Source organism: Stegostoma tigrinum, chromosome 22 (genome assembly GCF_030684315.1).
Source record: "Stegostoma tigrinum isolate sSteTig4 chromosome 22, sSteTig4.hap1, whole genome shotgun sequence".
Lineage (NCBI taxonomy): Eukaryota > Metazoa > Chordata > Chondrichthyes > Orectolobiformes > Stegostomatidae > Stegostoma > Stegostoma tigrinum.
In genome coordinates, this window is record NC_081375.1 from 53,378,887 (window position 1) to 53,395,401 (window position 16,515).

Below are 16,515 nucleotides of genomic sequence, written 5' to 3' on the forward strand. Positions count from 1 at the left end.
GTTTCTAATCCAAATGGCTAAATCTCCCTCAATCCCATGCCTCTGTATTTTCTCCAATAGCCTACCATGTGGAACCTTATCAAAGGCTTTACTGAAGTCCATGTACACCACGTCAACTGCCCTTCCCTCATCCACATGCTTGGTCACCTTCTGAAAAAACTCAATGAGGTTTGTGAGACACGACCTGCCCTTGACGAATCCATGCTGACTATCTCTAATTAAATTGTTGCATGCTAGATGATTATAAATCCTATCTCCTATAATCCTTTCCAAAACTTTTCCTACAACAGACATAAGGCTCACAGGTCTATAATTACCTGGGTCATCCCAACTGCCCTTCTTGAACAAGGGCACAACATTTGCAATTCTCCAGTCCTCTGGTACTAAACCTGTAGACAATGAGGACTCAAAGATCAAGGCCAAAGGCTCCGCCACCTCCTCCCTAGCTTCCCAGACAATCCTTGGAAAAATCCCATCTGGCCCAGGGGATTTATCTACCTTCGCACCTTCTAGAATTGATAACCCCTCCTCCTTACTAACCTTAATCCTTTCAATTCTAGCAGCCCGTAACTCAGTCATCTCCTCTACAATGTTCTCCTGTTCCTCAGTGAAAACAGATGAGAAATAGGTCATTTAGCACCTCTCCAATCTCCACTGGGTCCACACACAACTTCCCACTTCTGTCTTTGACTGACCCTATTCCTACCCTAGTCATCCTCTTATTCTTCACATACCTATAGAAAGCTTTAGGGTTCTCCTTGTTCTACCTGCCAATGTCTGCTCATGTCCCCTCCTTGCTCTTCTTAACTCTCTCTTTAAATCCTTCCTAGCTAATCTGTAACTCTCCATCGCCTCATCTGAACCATCTCGTCTCATCATCACATAAGCCTCCCTCTTCCGCTGAACAATTTCTTTAGTAAACCATGGTTCCCCTACATTATCACTTCCTCCCTGCCTGACAGGGACATACCTATCAAGGACACGCAATATCTGTTCTTTAAACCAGCTCCACATTTCGATTGTCCCCATCCCCTGCATTTTGCTCACCCATTCTATACCTCCTAAGTCTTGCCTAAACGCATTATAATTGCCCTTCCCGCATCTATAACTCTTGCCCTGTGGCATGTTCCTATCCCTTTCCATTGCTGAAGTAAACATGACTGAATTATGGTCACTGTCTCCAAAGTGCTCACCTATCACTAAATCAAACACCTGGCCTGGTTCATTACCAAGTACCAGATCCAGTGTGGCCTCCCCTCTTGTCGGCCCTTTGACATATTGAGTCAGGGAACCCTCCTGCACACATTGGACAAAAACTGATCCATCTGACATACTAGAGTTATAGCATTTCTAGTCAATGTTAGGGAAGTTAAAGTCTCCCATAATGGCCACCTTGTTCCTTTCACTCCTGCCCAGAATAGTTTTACCAATCCTCTCCTCCACGTCCCTGGAACTTTGCAGGGGCCTATAAAAAACTCCCAGCAGTGTGACCTCTCCTCTCCTGTTTCTGACCTCAGCCCATCCCACCTCAGTAGACGGGTCCTCATCAAAAGTTCTTTCAGCCACCGTTATACTGTCCTTGACCGACAAAGCCACACCTCCCCCTCTTTTACCACCTTCCCTGACCTTAATGAAAGATCTAAACCCTGGAACCTGCAACATCCATTCCTGACCCTGCTCTATCCATGTCTCCGAAATGGCCGCAACATCGAAGCCCCAGGTACCTATCCATGCTGCAAGCTCACCTACCTTATTCCGGATACTCCTTGCGTTAAAGTAGACACACTTCGAACCAGCTTGCTGTCTGCCAGCACACTCCTGTGGCAGTGAGGTCCTGTCCATGTCCTCCCTACGCTCATCCTCCTGTGTACTAGGACTACACCTCAGTTTCCCATCCCCTTGCTAAGCTAGTTTAAACCCACCCGAACAGCACTAGCAGATTTCCTGCCCAGGATATTCGTGCCCCTCTGTTTCAAGTGCAGACCGTCCTGTTTGTAGAGGTCCCACCTTCCCCAGAATGAGGCCCAATTGTCCATGTACCTGAAGCCCTCCCACCTGCACCATCCCTGCAGCCACGTGTTCAGCTGAAATCTCTCCATGTTCTTTGCCTCGTTATCACGTGGTACGGGTGACAAATCAGAGATAACCACTCTGTTTGTTCTCGCTCTCAGCTTCCACTCTATCTCCCCGAAATCCTGCTTGACATCCCTATCCCTCTTTCTACCTATGTCACTGGTGCCTATGTGGACCACAGCTTGGGGCTGGTCACCCTCTCCCTTCAGGACCCCAAAGACACGATCCGAGACATCACAGACCCTGGCACCTGGTAGGCAACACGCCAACCGTGAGTCTCTTTTGTTCCCGGCAAACCTTCTATCAGTCCCTCTAACTATGGAGTCTTAATGACTTTCACACTCTTCCTATCCCCCCTTCCCTTCTGTGCAAGACGGACAGACTCTGTGCCAGAGTTCTGCACCCTACTGCATGCCCCTGGTAAGTCGTCCACCCCAACAGTATCCAAAACGGTATACTTGTTTTTCAGGGGAACGACCACAGGGGATCCCTGCACTGACTGCTTTTTCCCCCTTCTAACAGTTACCCAGCTTTCTTCATGCTTAGGAGTAACTACTTCCCTGTAACTCTTGTCTATCACTGACTCTGCCTCCTGAATGATCCGAAGTTCATCCAGCTCCCGCTCCAGTTCCCTAATGCGGTCTTGGAGGAGCAAGAGTTGTGTGCACTTCCTGCAGACGTATTTGGATGGGACACTAATGGCGTCCCTCACCTCATACATCATGCAGGAGGAACATTCCTCTACCTGCACTGCCATCCCTTCTAATCCCTAAACAGAAAGTTAAAAAAAAGAGAAGCTTACCTTGATTTGTCCCTGGTTTATAAGGTTAGAGGAGGTGGGTGGGTGGGAGGCCCTACAAGGGTAGGGTCTCGGGCTTAGACAATGATCACTTATATAGCAGAGGGATGAAAAAAAAAGTCCCTCCCTTCCCAGAAACCTCTGCTCCGAGGTGCTGCTGCTGCAACCAGAAACAGAAGGCTCCGACGCTCAAGGTAAGCATTTAAAGTTTGAAAAATCTCTGACTCACCGGCTTCCTGCCCTGTATTACTGCCCTGTATTACTGCCCCTGTATTACTGCCCTGTATTACTGCCCTGTATTACTGCCCCTGTATTACTGCCCTGTATTACTGCCCCTGTATTACTGCCCTGTATTACTATCTGAACCTTGCCATCAATTATGGCGATTACATTAACCCTCCATAGTCCTCTGGTACCTCCCCCCATATCTTGGAAAGATTTTGGTAAATCCACTCATTATCGCCTCCCCAACACCACCCCACATCCTTTTGGAATCTAGATCAATCCAGCCTGGGGTGGTTTTTCACTCTGAGCAGCTGTCATCCTGTCACATTAGACCCATTAATTTTTACAACTTTGCTTACCTTTCCATAACTTCAGATGGTAGTCTGTCAGTGTCCATTTCCCCAGCAAACACTGATATACATCACTCAGTGGTGTAATCAAGCCTTCCCAAACCGTTACACAAACCAATCTCCCTCTCCATTCCTCCCTGTCGGAACACTGTCTCCATGAATATTAACCCCCCTTTCCTCACCATTTGAAGTCCCATTTGTGTTAATCATTACAACATGATATTCAGCTTTGTGGCTCACTGACCCTAATCACCACACTTTCTATATTTACAGATACCTGACATGGTACTCCCCCATTCTAACCCTACTCCTGTCTCATATGGAATTTTGCTTGTACTGTCTACATTATTACCACTAGCAGCTTTCTCCTCCCTCTTCACTTCTATGTGTTGATGTTCGTGACCCTGCCAGTTTTAATTAAACCTCCCCCAATTGTGCCAGTCAACATCTATCCCCACCCCCACAACTGGGCAAATCCAGCTCAGGTTTGACCAATCCTTTCCAAATAAGCACCTCCTGCCTCAGAGGATGGTCATTCAACTGTCTGTCTGAGGGATGGCGGGGCAGTGTCTCAAGGAGAGGGGGGAATGTGTCTGAGGGTGTGGGGAGTTTCTGAGGGGGGGTGGGAGAGTTTCTGAGGGGAGGTGGAGAGTTTCTGGGGGGGCGGGGGAGAGAGTGTCCAAGAGGAGGGGCTGTCTCTGTGGGATGGATAGTCTCTTAGGGGAGATGCACCAGTGAGATGAATGGGATTGGGCCTGGGTGGGGTGGTGTAGCTCTCTGTGGCCATGGATACACGTAAGGCTTTCAGCATAAAAGAACTTTTGATAATAACATGATAACAAAGTGTGGAGCTGGATGAACACAGCAGGCCTAGAAGCATCTCAGGAGCACAAAGGCTGACGTTTCGGGCCTAGACCCTTCATCAGAAAAGTGATGGCTTTCCTTTATTTCAGCACCTTGCTTTGGATGTTGAGGATATCATTCTCATTAGGCCAATAAAATATTTGACAGCAGCTCAGTTTTGAGACCAGGCTTGGGAAATGGGGACTGACTGGATTACCCAGAGCTAGCAGATTCTGCATGGATTGAATGGCCTTCTCCCATGCTGTACTAACTGTGCGTGATGTGCTGTGTGAGACTCGTCTCAGTAACGAGGGATTTCTGTGGGTGAAGGATATTGAGATTGAGGATTCACTGATGGGATTTGATCAGAAACAATGGAGCCTGTGAGCCATCAGAGAAACATGGAATGCGCCATTGAGTTCATGCTGGGAATGAGAATCAGTGGCCAACATACAATGGAATGACTTTATCGCGGCACCTGGAGGCTGACAGGGTCAGGTGGATATTCGGCTGTGTGTGCATCATCCTGAGGCATAGACAGAGATAGACAGAGACATAGACAAAGAGGGACACAGACACACACAGAGACAGAAACACAGACGAGAGACACAGACAGAAACAGACACATACACAGACAGAAATGTGCAAACACAGACGTACACAGACATACACATACATACATACATATACATACAAACATACATGGACACACACACAGACAGAAATGTGCATGCCCATACATACACAGACACACGCACACATATACATACAAACATACACACATATAGACACAGACACACATACACACACACGGGCTCACTCACACAGACACACATACACACACACAGGCACACTCACACAGACATACATACACACATACACACACACAGGCACACTCACAGACACACATACACACAGGCACACTCACAGACACACGCACACATATACATACAAACATATAGACACAGACACACATACACACACACAGGCTCACTCACACAGACATACATACACACACACAGGCACACTCACACAGACATACATACACACATACACACACACAGGCACACTCACACAGACATACATACACACACACAGGCACACTCACAGACACACATACAAACACACAGGCACACTCACACAGACACACATACTCCCACACAGGCACACTCACAGACACACATACGCACACAGGCACAATCACACAGACACACATACTCACACACAGGTACACTCACACAGACACACATGCACACACACAGGCACACACACAGACAGAAATGTGCATGCACATACATACACTGACACACGCACACATATACATACAAACATACACACAGGCACACTCACACGGATGCACAGGCACACACACACACACACAGGCACACTCACACAGACACACATACACACACACACAGGCACACTCACACAGACACACATACTCACACACAGGCACACTCACAGACACACATACACACACACAGGCACACTCACAGACAGACAGACAGACATAGGGAGCTGTTCCTACCTGACATGCACTTGCAGGGCACTGTGTTGCCACTCTGGGTGTTAGCTGGCTGCCAAGCAGGTTGGTATGAGGCTCCTGTTACTGACAGCAGTATGCAAGGCCCCCTATCTCCCTGTCAACAGCAGAGGCCCTCACAGGCTGGTGTCCTCTAGTTTGTCAGGCCGTTCTAGGGCCTGCTGCCTCTTCTGGACACCCTCCAGAATTTTCTTCCTGTGCCCCAGGGGGATGGCGATGCTTTTCAGATCCTCATCGGAGCACAGCACCAGGGCATCAAGGTCAATCTGCTCCTTGCTGAAGACTGGCACCAATTCAGAGATGCTAAGGGAGGCCAAGAATGTTTCCAGGGGGCTGCTGTCAGCGTCAGGCTCAGGACCCAGCTCCAGGCCCAACCAGGATGGCTGGTCCTCTACCTCAGCAGCCTCCTGTAGGCTCCGGGCACTGCCGATGCTGTCATCCAGGCTAGGGGAGCGGCCGGGGCCTGGGCCTGCTTCCACAGGGTCTGTGTCCTCCTGATCCCCCAGGCCCGAGCTCAGGCCTAGGCCCGAGCTCAGGCCTAGGCCAAAGAGACCACCACTTGCGTAGTTCCTGCGGAAGAGCATGGTGCCCAGGCCAGGTCGGTTGAAGAGGGACTCGTGCCCTGAGTCAGTGCTGACCTCCGAGCCGGCTGTGTCCGTGGGTCCCAGGCCGGGCTCGCTGGCTCCATCCGGGCTGAACATGTCGCGGATATTACGGCGACCGTTACCCCGGGGACTGGAGTGCTGCCCGGGCGGTCTGACCGACATCACCTCACTGCTTAGCTGCAGGCCTGAGAGCGAGCGCACACTCCTCCGGCCGTCCTCCAGCACCTTGAAGGTGCTATCCATCTGCTTCCTCCTCTCCAGCCTCCTCTGCATCTTGCTCTTGCCTCCTTTGGCCGTGGCGGAAGCTGAGGGCCCGAGTGAGTAAGGCCCCAAGGCCAGGCCCTGAAGCCTGCGGCCTAGGCTGCTGCCGCTGGCAAAGCTGGAGAAGCTCAAGGTGTCCGAGCTCTCCAGCATCTCCCTCCTGTGCCTCTTCTCCATCTGACGGCGGTGCCTCTCCTGCAGCTTGGCGCACTCCTTGATCCGTTTGTTGGCCTCACGGAAGGCTTGGCGCTTCAGCTTACTCACCAGCTTCGGGTTTAGTTGGCTCTGCTTGGCAGCGATGGAGTCCAGGTAGCGGATACACTCCATGTGGTTCTTCATGGCAGCCATGTCCAATGGTGTGTGGTAGTCATTGTCCAGGCACCAGATGTTCGCTCCGAAAGACACCAGGAATGACAGGAGGTTCAGGTGGCCGTGGGCAGCTGCCAGGTGAAGGGGCGCATTCCCCCAGATGTCACACTTGTCAGGGTCACCGCTGGAGAAAACACAACAGAGAGAGACATCATCAGGCACTAGTAGGGGCTTCTTAGTCAGGTTGGGGTGGAGGGGGAGGGTTGCGAGGTGAGCTGGCGTTCAGTCCGCCCCTCCCACACCCATTCCAACCACATTCGGGTCTTATATACTTCAATCTGGTCACCCCTCACTCTTCCAAACTCTTGCAAACTTGGAAACAAACTCAGTCTACCTAAGATCATTCACTCATTCAAGGCATCACTATATAAACATCCTCTGTAACCACATCCAACACACCTACGCCTCTCTTTAAATATCGAGCCCAAAACTGTGTTCCAGATGTGGCCTCACCAGTGCCCTGTGTAACTGAAGTCTAACAAACTTCAATTTAATTCCCCATGAAATACAGGATAGTATCCCATCAGATAGTAGGAACTGCTGATGTTGGAGAATCTGAGATAACAAGGTGTGGAGCTGGATGAACACAGCAGGCCAAGCAGCATCAAAGGAGCAGGAAGGCTGACGTTTCAGGCTGAGTCCCTTCTTTAGAAATGGGCTAGACCCGAAACGTCAGCCTTCCTGCTCCTCTAATGCTGCTTGGCCTGCTGTGTTCATCCAGCTCTACACCTTGTTACCTAGCGAGTTTTGAGAAGATTTGTAGCTCATGTTGAGTTTCTGGATGTGAGTTTGCTCGCTGAGCTGGAAGGTTAGTTTTCAGACGTCTCGTCACCTATTTTTTATTTGAAAAATGTACTTTATTCATAGAATGTACAAAATAATAAAGCATTTATACACCTACCCAGTCATGCAAGCCACTCCGGGTTACCCGGGGGTACATATACCAACTAAAGGGAAAAAAACAAAACAAAGAAAAAAAAAACAAAAACAAAGAAAAAAAGAAAAAAAAACCCTGGCAGTCGTCTCCCCTCACAGTCTCCGTTGGCCCCCTGACCAGTTGGGGAAGGCGCCAGCTGGGCCCAGTTTCCAGATAGGGCCCTTTTTTCTATCCTGGACGAGGAGTTTCATACGGTGGTCTTTCCCCACCACGCCTTGGCGGCAGCTGCCTCAGGCTTTAGCGCGTCCCTCAGCATGTAGTCCTGGACCTTGGAGTGCGCCAGTCTGCAACACTCAGTCGGGGTCAATTCTTTCAGCTGGAAGACCAGCAAGTTGCGGGCAGACCAAAGAGCGTCTTTCACCGCATTGATGGTCCTCCAGGCGCAGTTGATGTTGGTCTCTGTCTGCGTCCCGGGAAACAGCCCAGAGAGCACGGAGTCCCGCGTCACGGAGTTGCTCGGGACGAACCTCGACAAATACCACTGCATCCCCCTCCAGACCTCCTGCGCACAGGCACACTCCAGAAGGAGGTGATCGACAGTCTCGTACCCCCCGCAACCGCCTCGAGGGCAGCGTGCAGTGGCGCAGAGATTCCGGGCATGCATAAAGGATCTCACTGGCAGAGCCCCTCTCACCGCCAGCCAAGCAATGTCCTTGTGCTTGTTTGAAAGTTCTGGAGATGAGGCATTCTGCCAAACGACTTTGGCAGTCTGCATGGGGAACCGCACGACGGGATCCACCCTCTCCTTTTCCCGAAGGGTCTCGAGGATACGACGTGCTGACCACTGCCTGACGGCCTTGTGGTCAAAGGTATTTCCTTTCAAAAATTTCTCCACGAAGGACAGGTGGTACAGAATGGTCCAACTACTCGGAGCGTTCCGCGACAATGAGGCCAGGCCCATCCTTCGCAACACCGGGGACAGGTAGAACCTCAGTAAGTAGTGACACTTGGTGTTTGCGGACTGAGGACTACGCACAGCATGATGCAGCCGCACACAAAGGTAGCCGTCAGGGCGAGGGCGGCGTTCGGTACGCCCTTTCCCCCATTTCCCAGGTCTTTGTACATAGTGTCCCTGCGGACCCGGTCCATCCTCAACCCCCAAATGAAGTGGAAGATGGCCCGGGTGACCTCAGCGGCGCAGGTCCAGGGAATAGGCCAGGCCTGCGCCACATACAACAGTATCAAAAGCCCTCGCACCTGACAACGAGGTTTTTACCCACGATGGAGAGGGACCGGAGCATCCACCTGCCCAGCTTCTGCTTCAATTTGGCAATACGCTCCTCCCAAGTCTTAGTGCACGCCCCAGCTCCACCGAACCAAACACCCAGCACCTTCAGGTAGTCTGTCCTGACGATGAAGGGGATGAAGGAGCGGTCATCCCAGTTCCCGAAGAACATGGCCTCGCTCTTACCCCTATTGACTTTGGCACCCGAGGCCGGTTCAAACTGGCCGCAGATGTCCAACAGCCTACTCACCGACCGGTGATCGGTGCAGAAGACGGCGACGTCGTCCATGTACAGGGAGGTCTTGTCCTGCAGGTCTCCGCTGCCTGGGATAGTCACGCCCTTCAGGCTCACGTCCTTCCTGATGGATGCGGCAAAGGGCTCCACACAGCGCACGAGCAAAGCAGGAGAGAGCGGGCAGCCCTGCCTGACGGGAAAACTGTCCGATTCCCACCCGTTGATGGAGACTGCACTAACGATGTTGGTGTAAAGCAGCCGGATCCAATTGCGGATGCCCTCCCCGAACCCCAGTTTGGAGAGGACATCCCTCATGTAAGCATGAGAGACCCTGTCGAAGGCCTTCTCCCGGTCCAGGCTGACGAGGCAGGTGTCCACCCTCCTGTCCTGCATGTAGGCGATTGTATCCCTGATGAGTGCCAGGCTTTCAGTGGTCTTCCTGCCCGGCACAGCACAGGTTTGGTCAGGGTGAATCACTGACTCCAGGACAGACCTGACCCAGTTGGCTATGACGTTGGCCAGGATTTTGTAGTCCACATTCAATAGTGAAATGGGACGCCAATTCTTAATTTCTTCCCTCTCCCCCTTCCTCTTGTAAATGAGGGTGATGATGCCCTTCCTCATGGACTTGCACGTTTCCCCTGTGCGAAGCGCACTATCGTACACCTCCAGCAGGTCCTGGCCGACCAGGTCCCACAGAGCGGAACACAGCTAGACTGGTAAGCTATCACTCCTGGGAGTCTTATTCCTCTCCAAGGACTTGAGGGCTCTGGTCAGCTCATCCAGGGATAATCGGCCGGTCCAGCCACTCCTTCGTGCTGTCGTTTAAGACCTCCGTGATAGACGACAGGAACGACTCGGAGGCCGTGCTGTCCATGGGCTTCGTGTCGTACAGTCCAACATAGAAGGATCTGCTGATTCTTAAAATGTTGGACTGAGACAACGTCACCAACCCATCGTCCTCCTTCAGCTGGCTAAGCACAGAGCTCTCTTTGTGCACCTTTTGAAAGAAGAAACGCGAGCACGTCTTGTCCTGCTCCACGGAGCGGACCCTGGACCGGAAGATTATCCTGGAGGCCTCTGCAGTGAAAAGCGAGGCTTGCTGGCCCCTCACCTCGCGGAGGTCCTCCGTGACATCGACCCCCATCGACTGCAGGTTCTGCATCCTTTTCTGGAGTCGCGACAGCTTTCCCCGCCTCTCTCTCGCCTTCCGAACACCCTTGAAGACAAAGAACCTCTTGATGTTCTCCTTCACCATCTCCCACCAGTCGCCCGGAGACTCAAAGAGGGGTTTCACGGTTCTCCAAACGGCGTACTCCCTCTTGAGCTCCTGGACGTTCTCTGGGGTCAACAGAGTCGTGTTGAGCTTCCACGTCCCCTTGGCGGCCGGCTGGTCGTCCTGTAAGTGACTGTCGGCCAGCAGGAGGCAGTGGTCAGAGAAGAACACCGGCTCGACGCCGGTGGACCTGACCGAGAACGTCCGCGAAACAAACAGGAAGTCTATCCTTGAGCGGATAGACCCGTCTGGCCGCGACCAGGTGTACCTCCGCTGCGCTCCGTCTGCAGGGGTGCTGAAGACGTCGAGCATCTTGGTGTCCTTCACCGTGCCCTTCAGGAATCTGGACGTGACGTCCAGTTGACTCCCCCTATCCGCTGTCCCCACGCCGGATCTTCCATCTGCATCGATGATGCAGTTGAAGTCTCCGCCTAGGATGACCGGCCTGGACGTAGCCAGCAGGGGTGGAAGCTGCTGCAGGACGGCCAACCGCTCACTCTGTACCGCTGGGGCGTACACGTTGATCAGCCTCAGGGGAGTGTTCCTGTAGGTGACATCAACCACAAGGAGGCACCTCCCCCACCACCTTCTGAACTTGAGAGATGGTGAAGTTGAACCCCGCAGCAGAATAGCCAGGCCCGAGGAGCGACAGTCGTTACCCCCCGACCAAATCGAAGGCCCACAGGTCCAGGTGCCGGACCATTTCCCGTACCTGCCGAGATGCGGTGTCCCGCACTCCTGCAGGAACAGGAGGTCCGCCTTGACGGTGATCAGGTAGGCCAACGTGGACACACATCTTGCGGTGGACTTGACACTGCGCACATTAATGCTCGCAACTCGTACCCCCATTGTGGGCAGTGACTTCAGTACCCTCCCCAAGTCCAAGGTCCAGCCCCTCCATCGGTCCCTTCATGCCCATTGCCCGGGCTAACTGCTGGACACTCTCAGGCTCAGGAAACCGTCCATGCTGCCTTCCGGGTGGCATCTGCCCGTTGGGGGTACAGAGGCAAGAGAATCCGGCACTGGGTCAGGCTGGGGACATGATGTTTGCTGCTTCCCGTCTTAAGGTTCCGGGGGCCCTCCAGGGCCCAGCGGCTCGTGGCTGGGTGTCGGAGGGAGGCTCAGGGCACCTCCCGCCCCCTGGAAGTGGGGTGCTGCTTTCCTTCTCCCTGGAAATCTTCAGCTTCTGCTTTGGGCGGGCCTCCTCCTCGTCAGAGGAGCTCTTATAGCCCCCCTGTAGCTGCCTCTTCCCGCCTGATGGTTGCGGTGCTAGGGCCCTCCGGCGCGCCTTCCTCCTCGCCTTCCGGACCGTCGTCCACTCCCCTAGGTCACCTTTCGCCTCCTCCATCGACTCCGGTTTGTCGGGGGGAACAGAGCCTGCAGGGGCGCTTTGCTGGCCTCGGGTCCGTCCTGCGGGGCTGGGCCCTTCTGCACAACCTGGCCCTCCTGCACATTAGGGGAGAGTCCTTGCAGGGGCCTGGTGCCTTCCTCTCCTCCGGGGGGGTTTGCGCTGCATTGGCCCTGCCGGCAACCTGGGCGTAGGTGGTCCCCCACCGCGGGCATGCCCTATAGAGGTGGCCCGCTTCCCCGCAGAGGTTGCAGCTTTTTTCTTGTGGGCTATCCTTTGCAAGGTGTCTCTCCTCCCTGCAGTTCCTGCAGATGGTGGCTTTGCAGTCGGCCACCACGTGACCTGACCTAGCACAGGCATGGCAGACTTTTAGTTGCCCTGCGTAGGTCAGGTAGCCCTTGATCCCACCAATCGCGAAGCTGGACAGTGGGTGTACGATGTTCCCGTCCACGCCCATCCTCAGCGTCACCCTCACCTGCCTCTTGTTGATCCAGATCCCGAAGGGGTCCATGATGTCAGTTAGGTCCCCTTCCACCTTCACGCACCTTCCAAGGAAGATCAGGACATCAACTGCTGGCACATGCGGGTTGTACATATGTACAGTCACCATACGGCTCCTCTGCGCTGGCATCACAAACAGCGGGACTGCAGTCAATACAGAGAGGGGGCCCTCACCTCCTTTCTCCTTGAAAACCTCCAGGAAGCGCTCGCAAAGCTTGGCGCTCCTGAAGGTCACATCGTAAAAACCTCCTCCGGGGAAATCCTGCAGGCGGTAAATGTCCGCAGCAGCGAACCCGCAACAGTCCAACAGGACCCTCTTCACGAAGAAGGTGCGGTCCACAGGTGCACCTTCATCCACCTTCTTCACGGAAACACGGATGGTGTTCCGGACCCCCTGACCTGGGGCACGAGCACTCGCCGCAGCCATCGTTGCAGGTTGGCTCCTCCCCTGAACCAGCGTTAGGCCGAAGCCAGCATTGAGATTCACCGGTTGCAAGGGTCCACAGCCAACCTGACGTCTTCCTTCCACCTCCAACACAGTCGCGCTCTCCTCTTCTCGGTCCACAAAAGAGTGGGTCTTTATTTTGTTCCGGATGTAAGCTGGTTCACTGAGCTGGAAGGTTAGTTTTCAGACGTTTCGTCATCATTCTAGGTAACATCATCAGTGAGCCTCCGATGAAGCGCTGGTGTTATGTCCCGCTTTCTATTTATATGTTAAGGTTTCCTTGGGTTGGTGATGTCATTTCCTGCGTTGGTGATGCCATTTCCTGTTCTTTTTCTCAGAGGGTGGTAGATGGGCTCCAAATCAATGTGTTTGTTGATGGACTTCCGGTTGGAATGCCATGCTTCTAGGAATTCTCGTGCATGTCTCTGTTTGGCTTGTCCTAGGATGGATGTGTTGTCCCAATCAAAGTGGTGTCCTTCCTTATCTGTATGTAAGGATACGAGTGATAGTGGGTCATGTCGTTTTGTGGCTAGTTGATGTTCATGTATCCTGGTGGCGAGCTTTCTGCCTGTTTGTCCAATGTAGTGTTTGTCACAGTTCTTGTAAGAACTACATTGGGCAAACAGGCAGAAAGCTAGCCACCAGGATTCATGAACATCAACTAACCTCAAAACGACATGACCCACTATCACGAGTATCCTTACATACAGATAAGGAAGGACACCACTTTGATTGGGACAACACATCCATCCTAGGACAAGCCAAACAGAGACACGCACGAGAATTCCTAGAAGCATGGCATTCCAACCGGAGCTCCATCAACAAACACATTGATTTGGAGCCCATCTACCACCCTCTGACAAAAAGAACAGGAAATGACATCACCAACACAGGAAATGACATCACCAACCCCAGGAAACCTGAAAAGATAAATAGAAAGCAGGACATAACACCAGCGCTTCATCGGAGGCTCACTGATGATGTTACCTGGAATGGTGACGAAACGTCTGGGAGCAAATCTGAGCAAACATACACCCAGAACCTTGTTACCTCTAGTATTCCATGAACCTGCTTAATTAATTGCTGTTCTTGCACAAAAGCACACAAAAATCCCGCTACACCTCAGAATTCTGCAATTGTTCGCCATTTAAGTAATATTCTGTTTTCATCGCAGGGACGTATATAAAAGACAGGTGTGTAATGGTGGGTCTGTAACAGGCCAGTGTATGGGAGGGGAGTATGTTACATGTGTGTGTAATAGGCAGATAAATACCAAAGGTCCAGTTTAACAGACAGGTGTGCAATGGCTGTGTGTATGTTTGTGTTTACACTGTGTGTGTGTGTGTGTGTGTGTGTGTGTGTGTGTGTGAGAGAGAGAGAGAGACTATGTGTTTGGGTGTGCATACAATCAAGTGTGTGTATGTGAGTGTGTGTCCCCATTAGAGAGAGACTTTGTGTCTGTGTGTGTGTGAGACAGATTCTGTGTGTACGTGAGCCTGAGAGAGACTCTGCATGTATGTGTGTGTGTGTGTGTGTGTGTGTGTGTGTGAATGAAAGACTTTGTGTGTTTGTGTGTGTGTGTGTGTGTGTGTGTGTGTGTGTGTGTGTGTGTGTGTCTGTGTGTGTGTGTGTAATGGGCAGATGTATAAAAAATGGGGTGTATAATGATCAGATGTATAACCGGTGGTTATATATAACAAATAAGTGGGTATGTAATGGGTGGATGTATTGACCAGCAGTTGTATAACAGTATGTTTATGACAGACAGACATGTAACGGGGTAAAAAAAAGCAGAAATTACTGAAGGAAGTCAGCAGGTCTGGCAGCATCTGTGGTGGCAAAGCAGAGTTTATGCTTCAGGCCCAGTCACCCTTCTTCAGAACTGATGTTAACTCTGTCCCCAGAGATGCTGCCAGGCCTTGTGAGTTTCTCCAGTATTTTCTGTTTTTGCTTCTGATTCCCAGCGTCCACAGCCCTTTTTTATTGTTTAGTTGTGGAGCAATACAGCACAGAACCAGACCCTTCAGCCCAACCCATCCATGCTGACCAGGTATCCTGAACTGAGCTAGTCCCATTTGCCTGCGTTTGCTCCGTATCCCTCTAAACCTTTCCTATTTATGTACCTGTCCAATATGAAATGTTACAATTGTACCAGCCTCTCTCACATCCACTGGCAGCTGATCACAAATTTCCCCTGGAGACCACTGAGTCCCCTAAGACATTTTTATTTTGATCTTGTACTATATAAAAAAGGTTCCCAGTGGGATCCCAGGGTAAATCCTTCATTCATTCCCTGTGGGTTTTGTTGTGTAGATCCCTCACTGGCGCAGCTATAGACTAGTGACCATGTTTTGCTGTTTGCTACATTAATTGAATTTTTCCTCCAAGTTTCAGCTCAACAAAAGCATCTTCATCGCAATTTTAACACACTTATGTAATGGGAATGAATGAATGGAAGGGTGTGGGACAGACTGGTATATAGCTGGTGGGTATATGAAAGGAGATTCTATATCAAGTAGGTGCAAAATAGGCAAATGTGGAACAGGAATGTGTGTAATGTGTGTGTATGTAGTGACATGGATATAAAATAGCCTGGTGAACAACAGATTGTAAGTGACAGACCTGAGTGAAATGGTTGGGTGTGTGTCACTTTTCTTATCCAGAAGTGTTATAACATACAAGTGAGTGACCTTCCCAGCACCAAAATCACTGTGACATATTTTTGCGATTTTTATTTAACTACTATCTACCACCTGCAAAAACATCTGTGTAACCAAATCAATATTTGCCAGAAAAGCTCATTAAGGGCTATGCAAAGCATCAAATGTGAAGTGGGCAGGGATGTAGGGAGACAAGGAAGGAACTAAATTAAAATGGAGTTGGAGGAGGAGATGAAGCACTGCATCCCCCGCAGTGCCCACCTCTCCCTGAAGGCATCAAGAGCACTGATGGACTAGTGCTATCTCCCCAAGGGTTCGAACTTAACTACAGAGGGGGAGCAGGCAGTTTGCAGAAGTGAACACCCCCTCCACGACCCACTGCCAGGCCCAGGAGCAGACCCATGAGGGGATTCTCCAAGCTGCCAGTATCCCTCTGCACCGGGTGCCCAAAGATCAGGAGCGTGGGGTTGAAGTGCAACTAAAAACCCATAAAGGCAAGTGCACATGGCCACCAAACAATATACACATGGTCCATGGACTCCACAGCGCCATAAAGCAAACAGTTGGGCTGGGAGTCCAGTCAGGCGTATAATGGGAGGGTGTTTATAACAGATGGGTAACGGGTGAGTGTGCTACTGGCAATTGTATAACAAACAGTGATGTAATGTATGGGCGTGTATCATGTGGATGGGTAACATAAAAGGTGTACAATAAATGGATCTATAACAGGTGAACCAAAGCATTTACAAAACAGTAACGGCAGGGAGCCACGTTCGGAGATGTTTGTAAAATGGCCACCAGTTTTAAGGGATGTCTGGAA

At 51.4% G+C, this 16,515-nt stretch overlaps 1 protein-coding gene across 2 annotated transcripts in view; it reads right to left on the reverse strand.

Annotated features, from left to right (window-relative positions):
• Positions 1-5,949: 5,949 nt before the first annotated feature.
• Positions 5,950-16,515, reverse strand: part of LOC125463823 (pre-mRNA splicing regulator USH1G-like) — a 30,145-nt gene continuing 19,579 nt past the window's right edge. The window contains exons 2-3 of one of the 2 annotated variants that reach the window (XM_048555575.2): positions 6,342-7,192; positions 5,950-6,305 (exon numbers count right to left, since the gene is read on the reverse strand). In XM_048555575.2, coding sequence (XP_048411532.2) covers positions 5,950-6,305; positions 6,342-7,192 — 1,207 coding nt within the window. Of the gene's footprint in view, positions 7,193-16,515 lie in introns of both variants that reach the window. The other variant, XM_048555574.2, reaches the window with a different exon arrangement.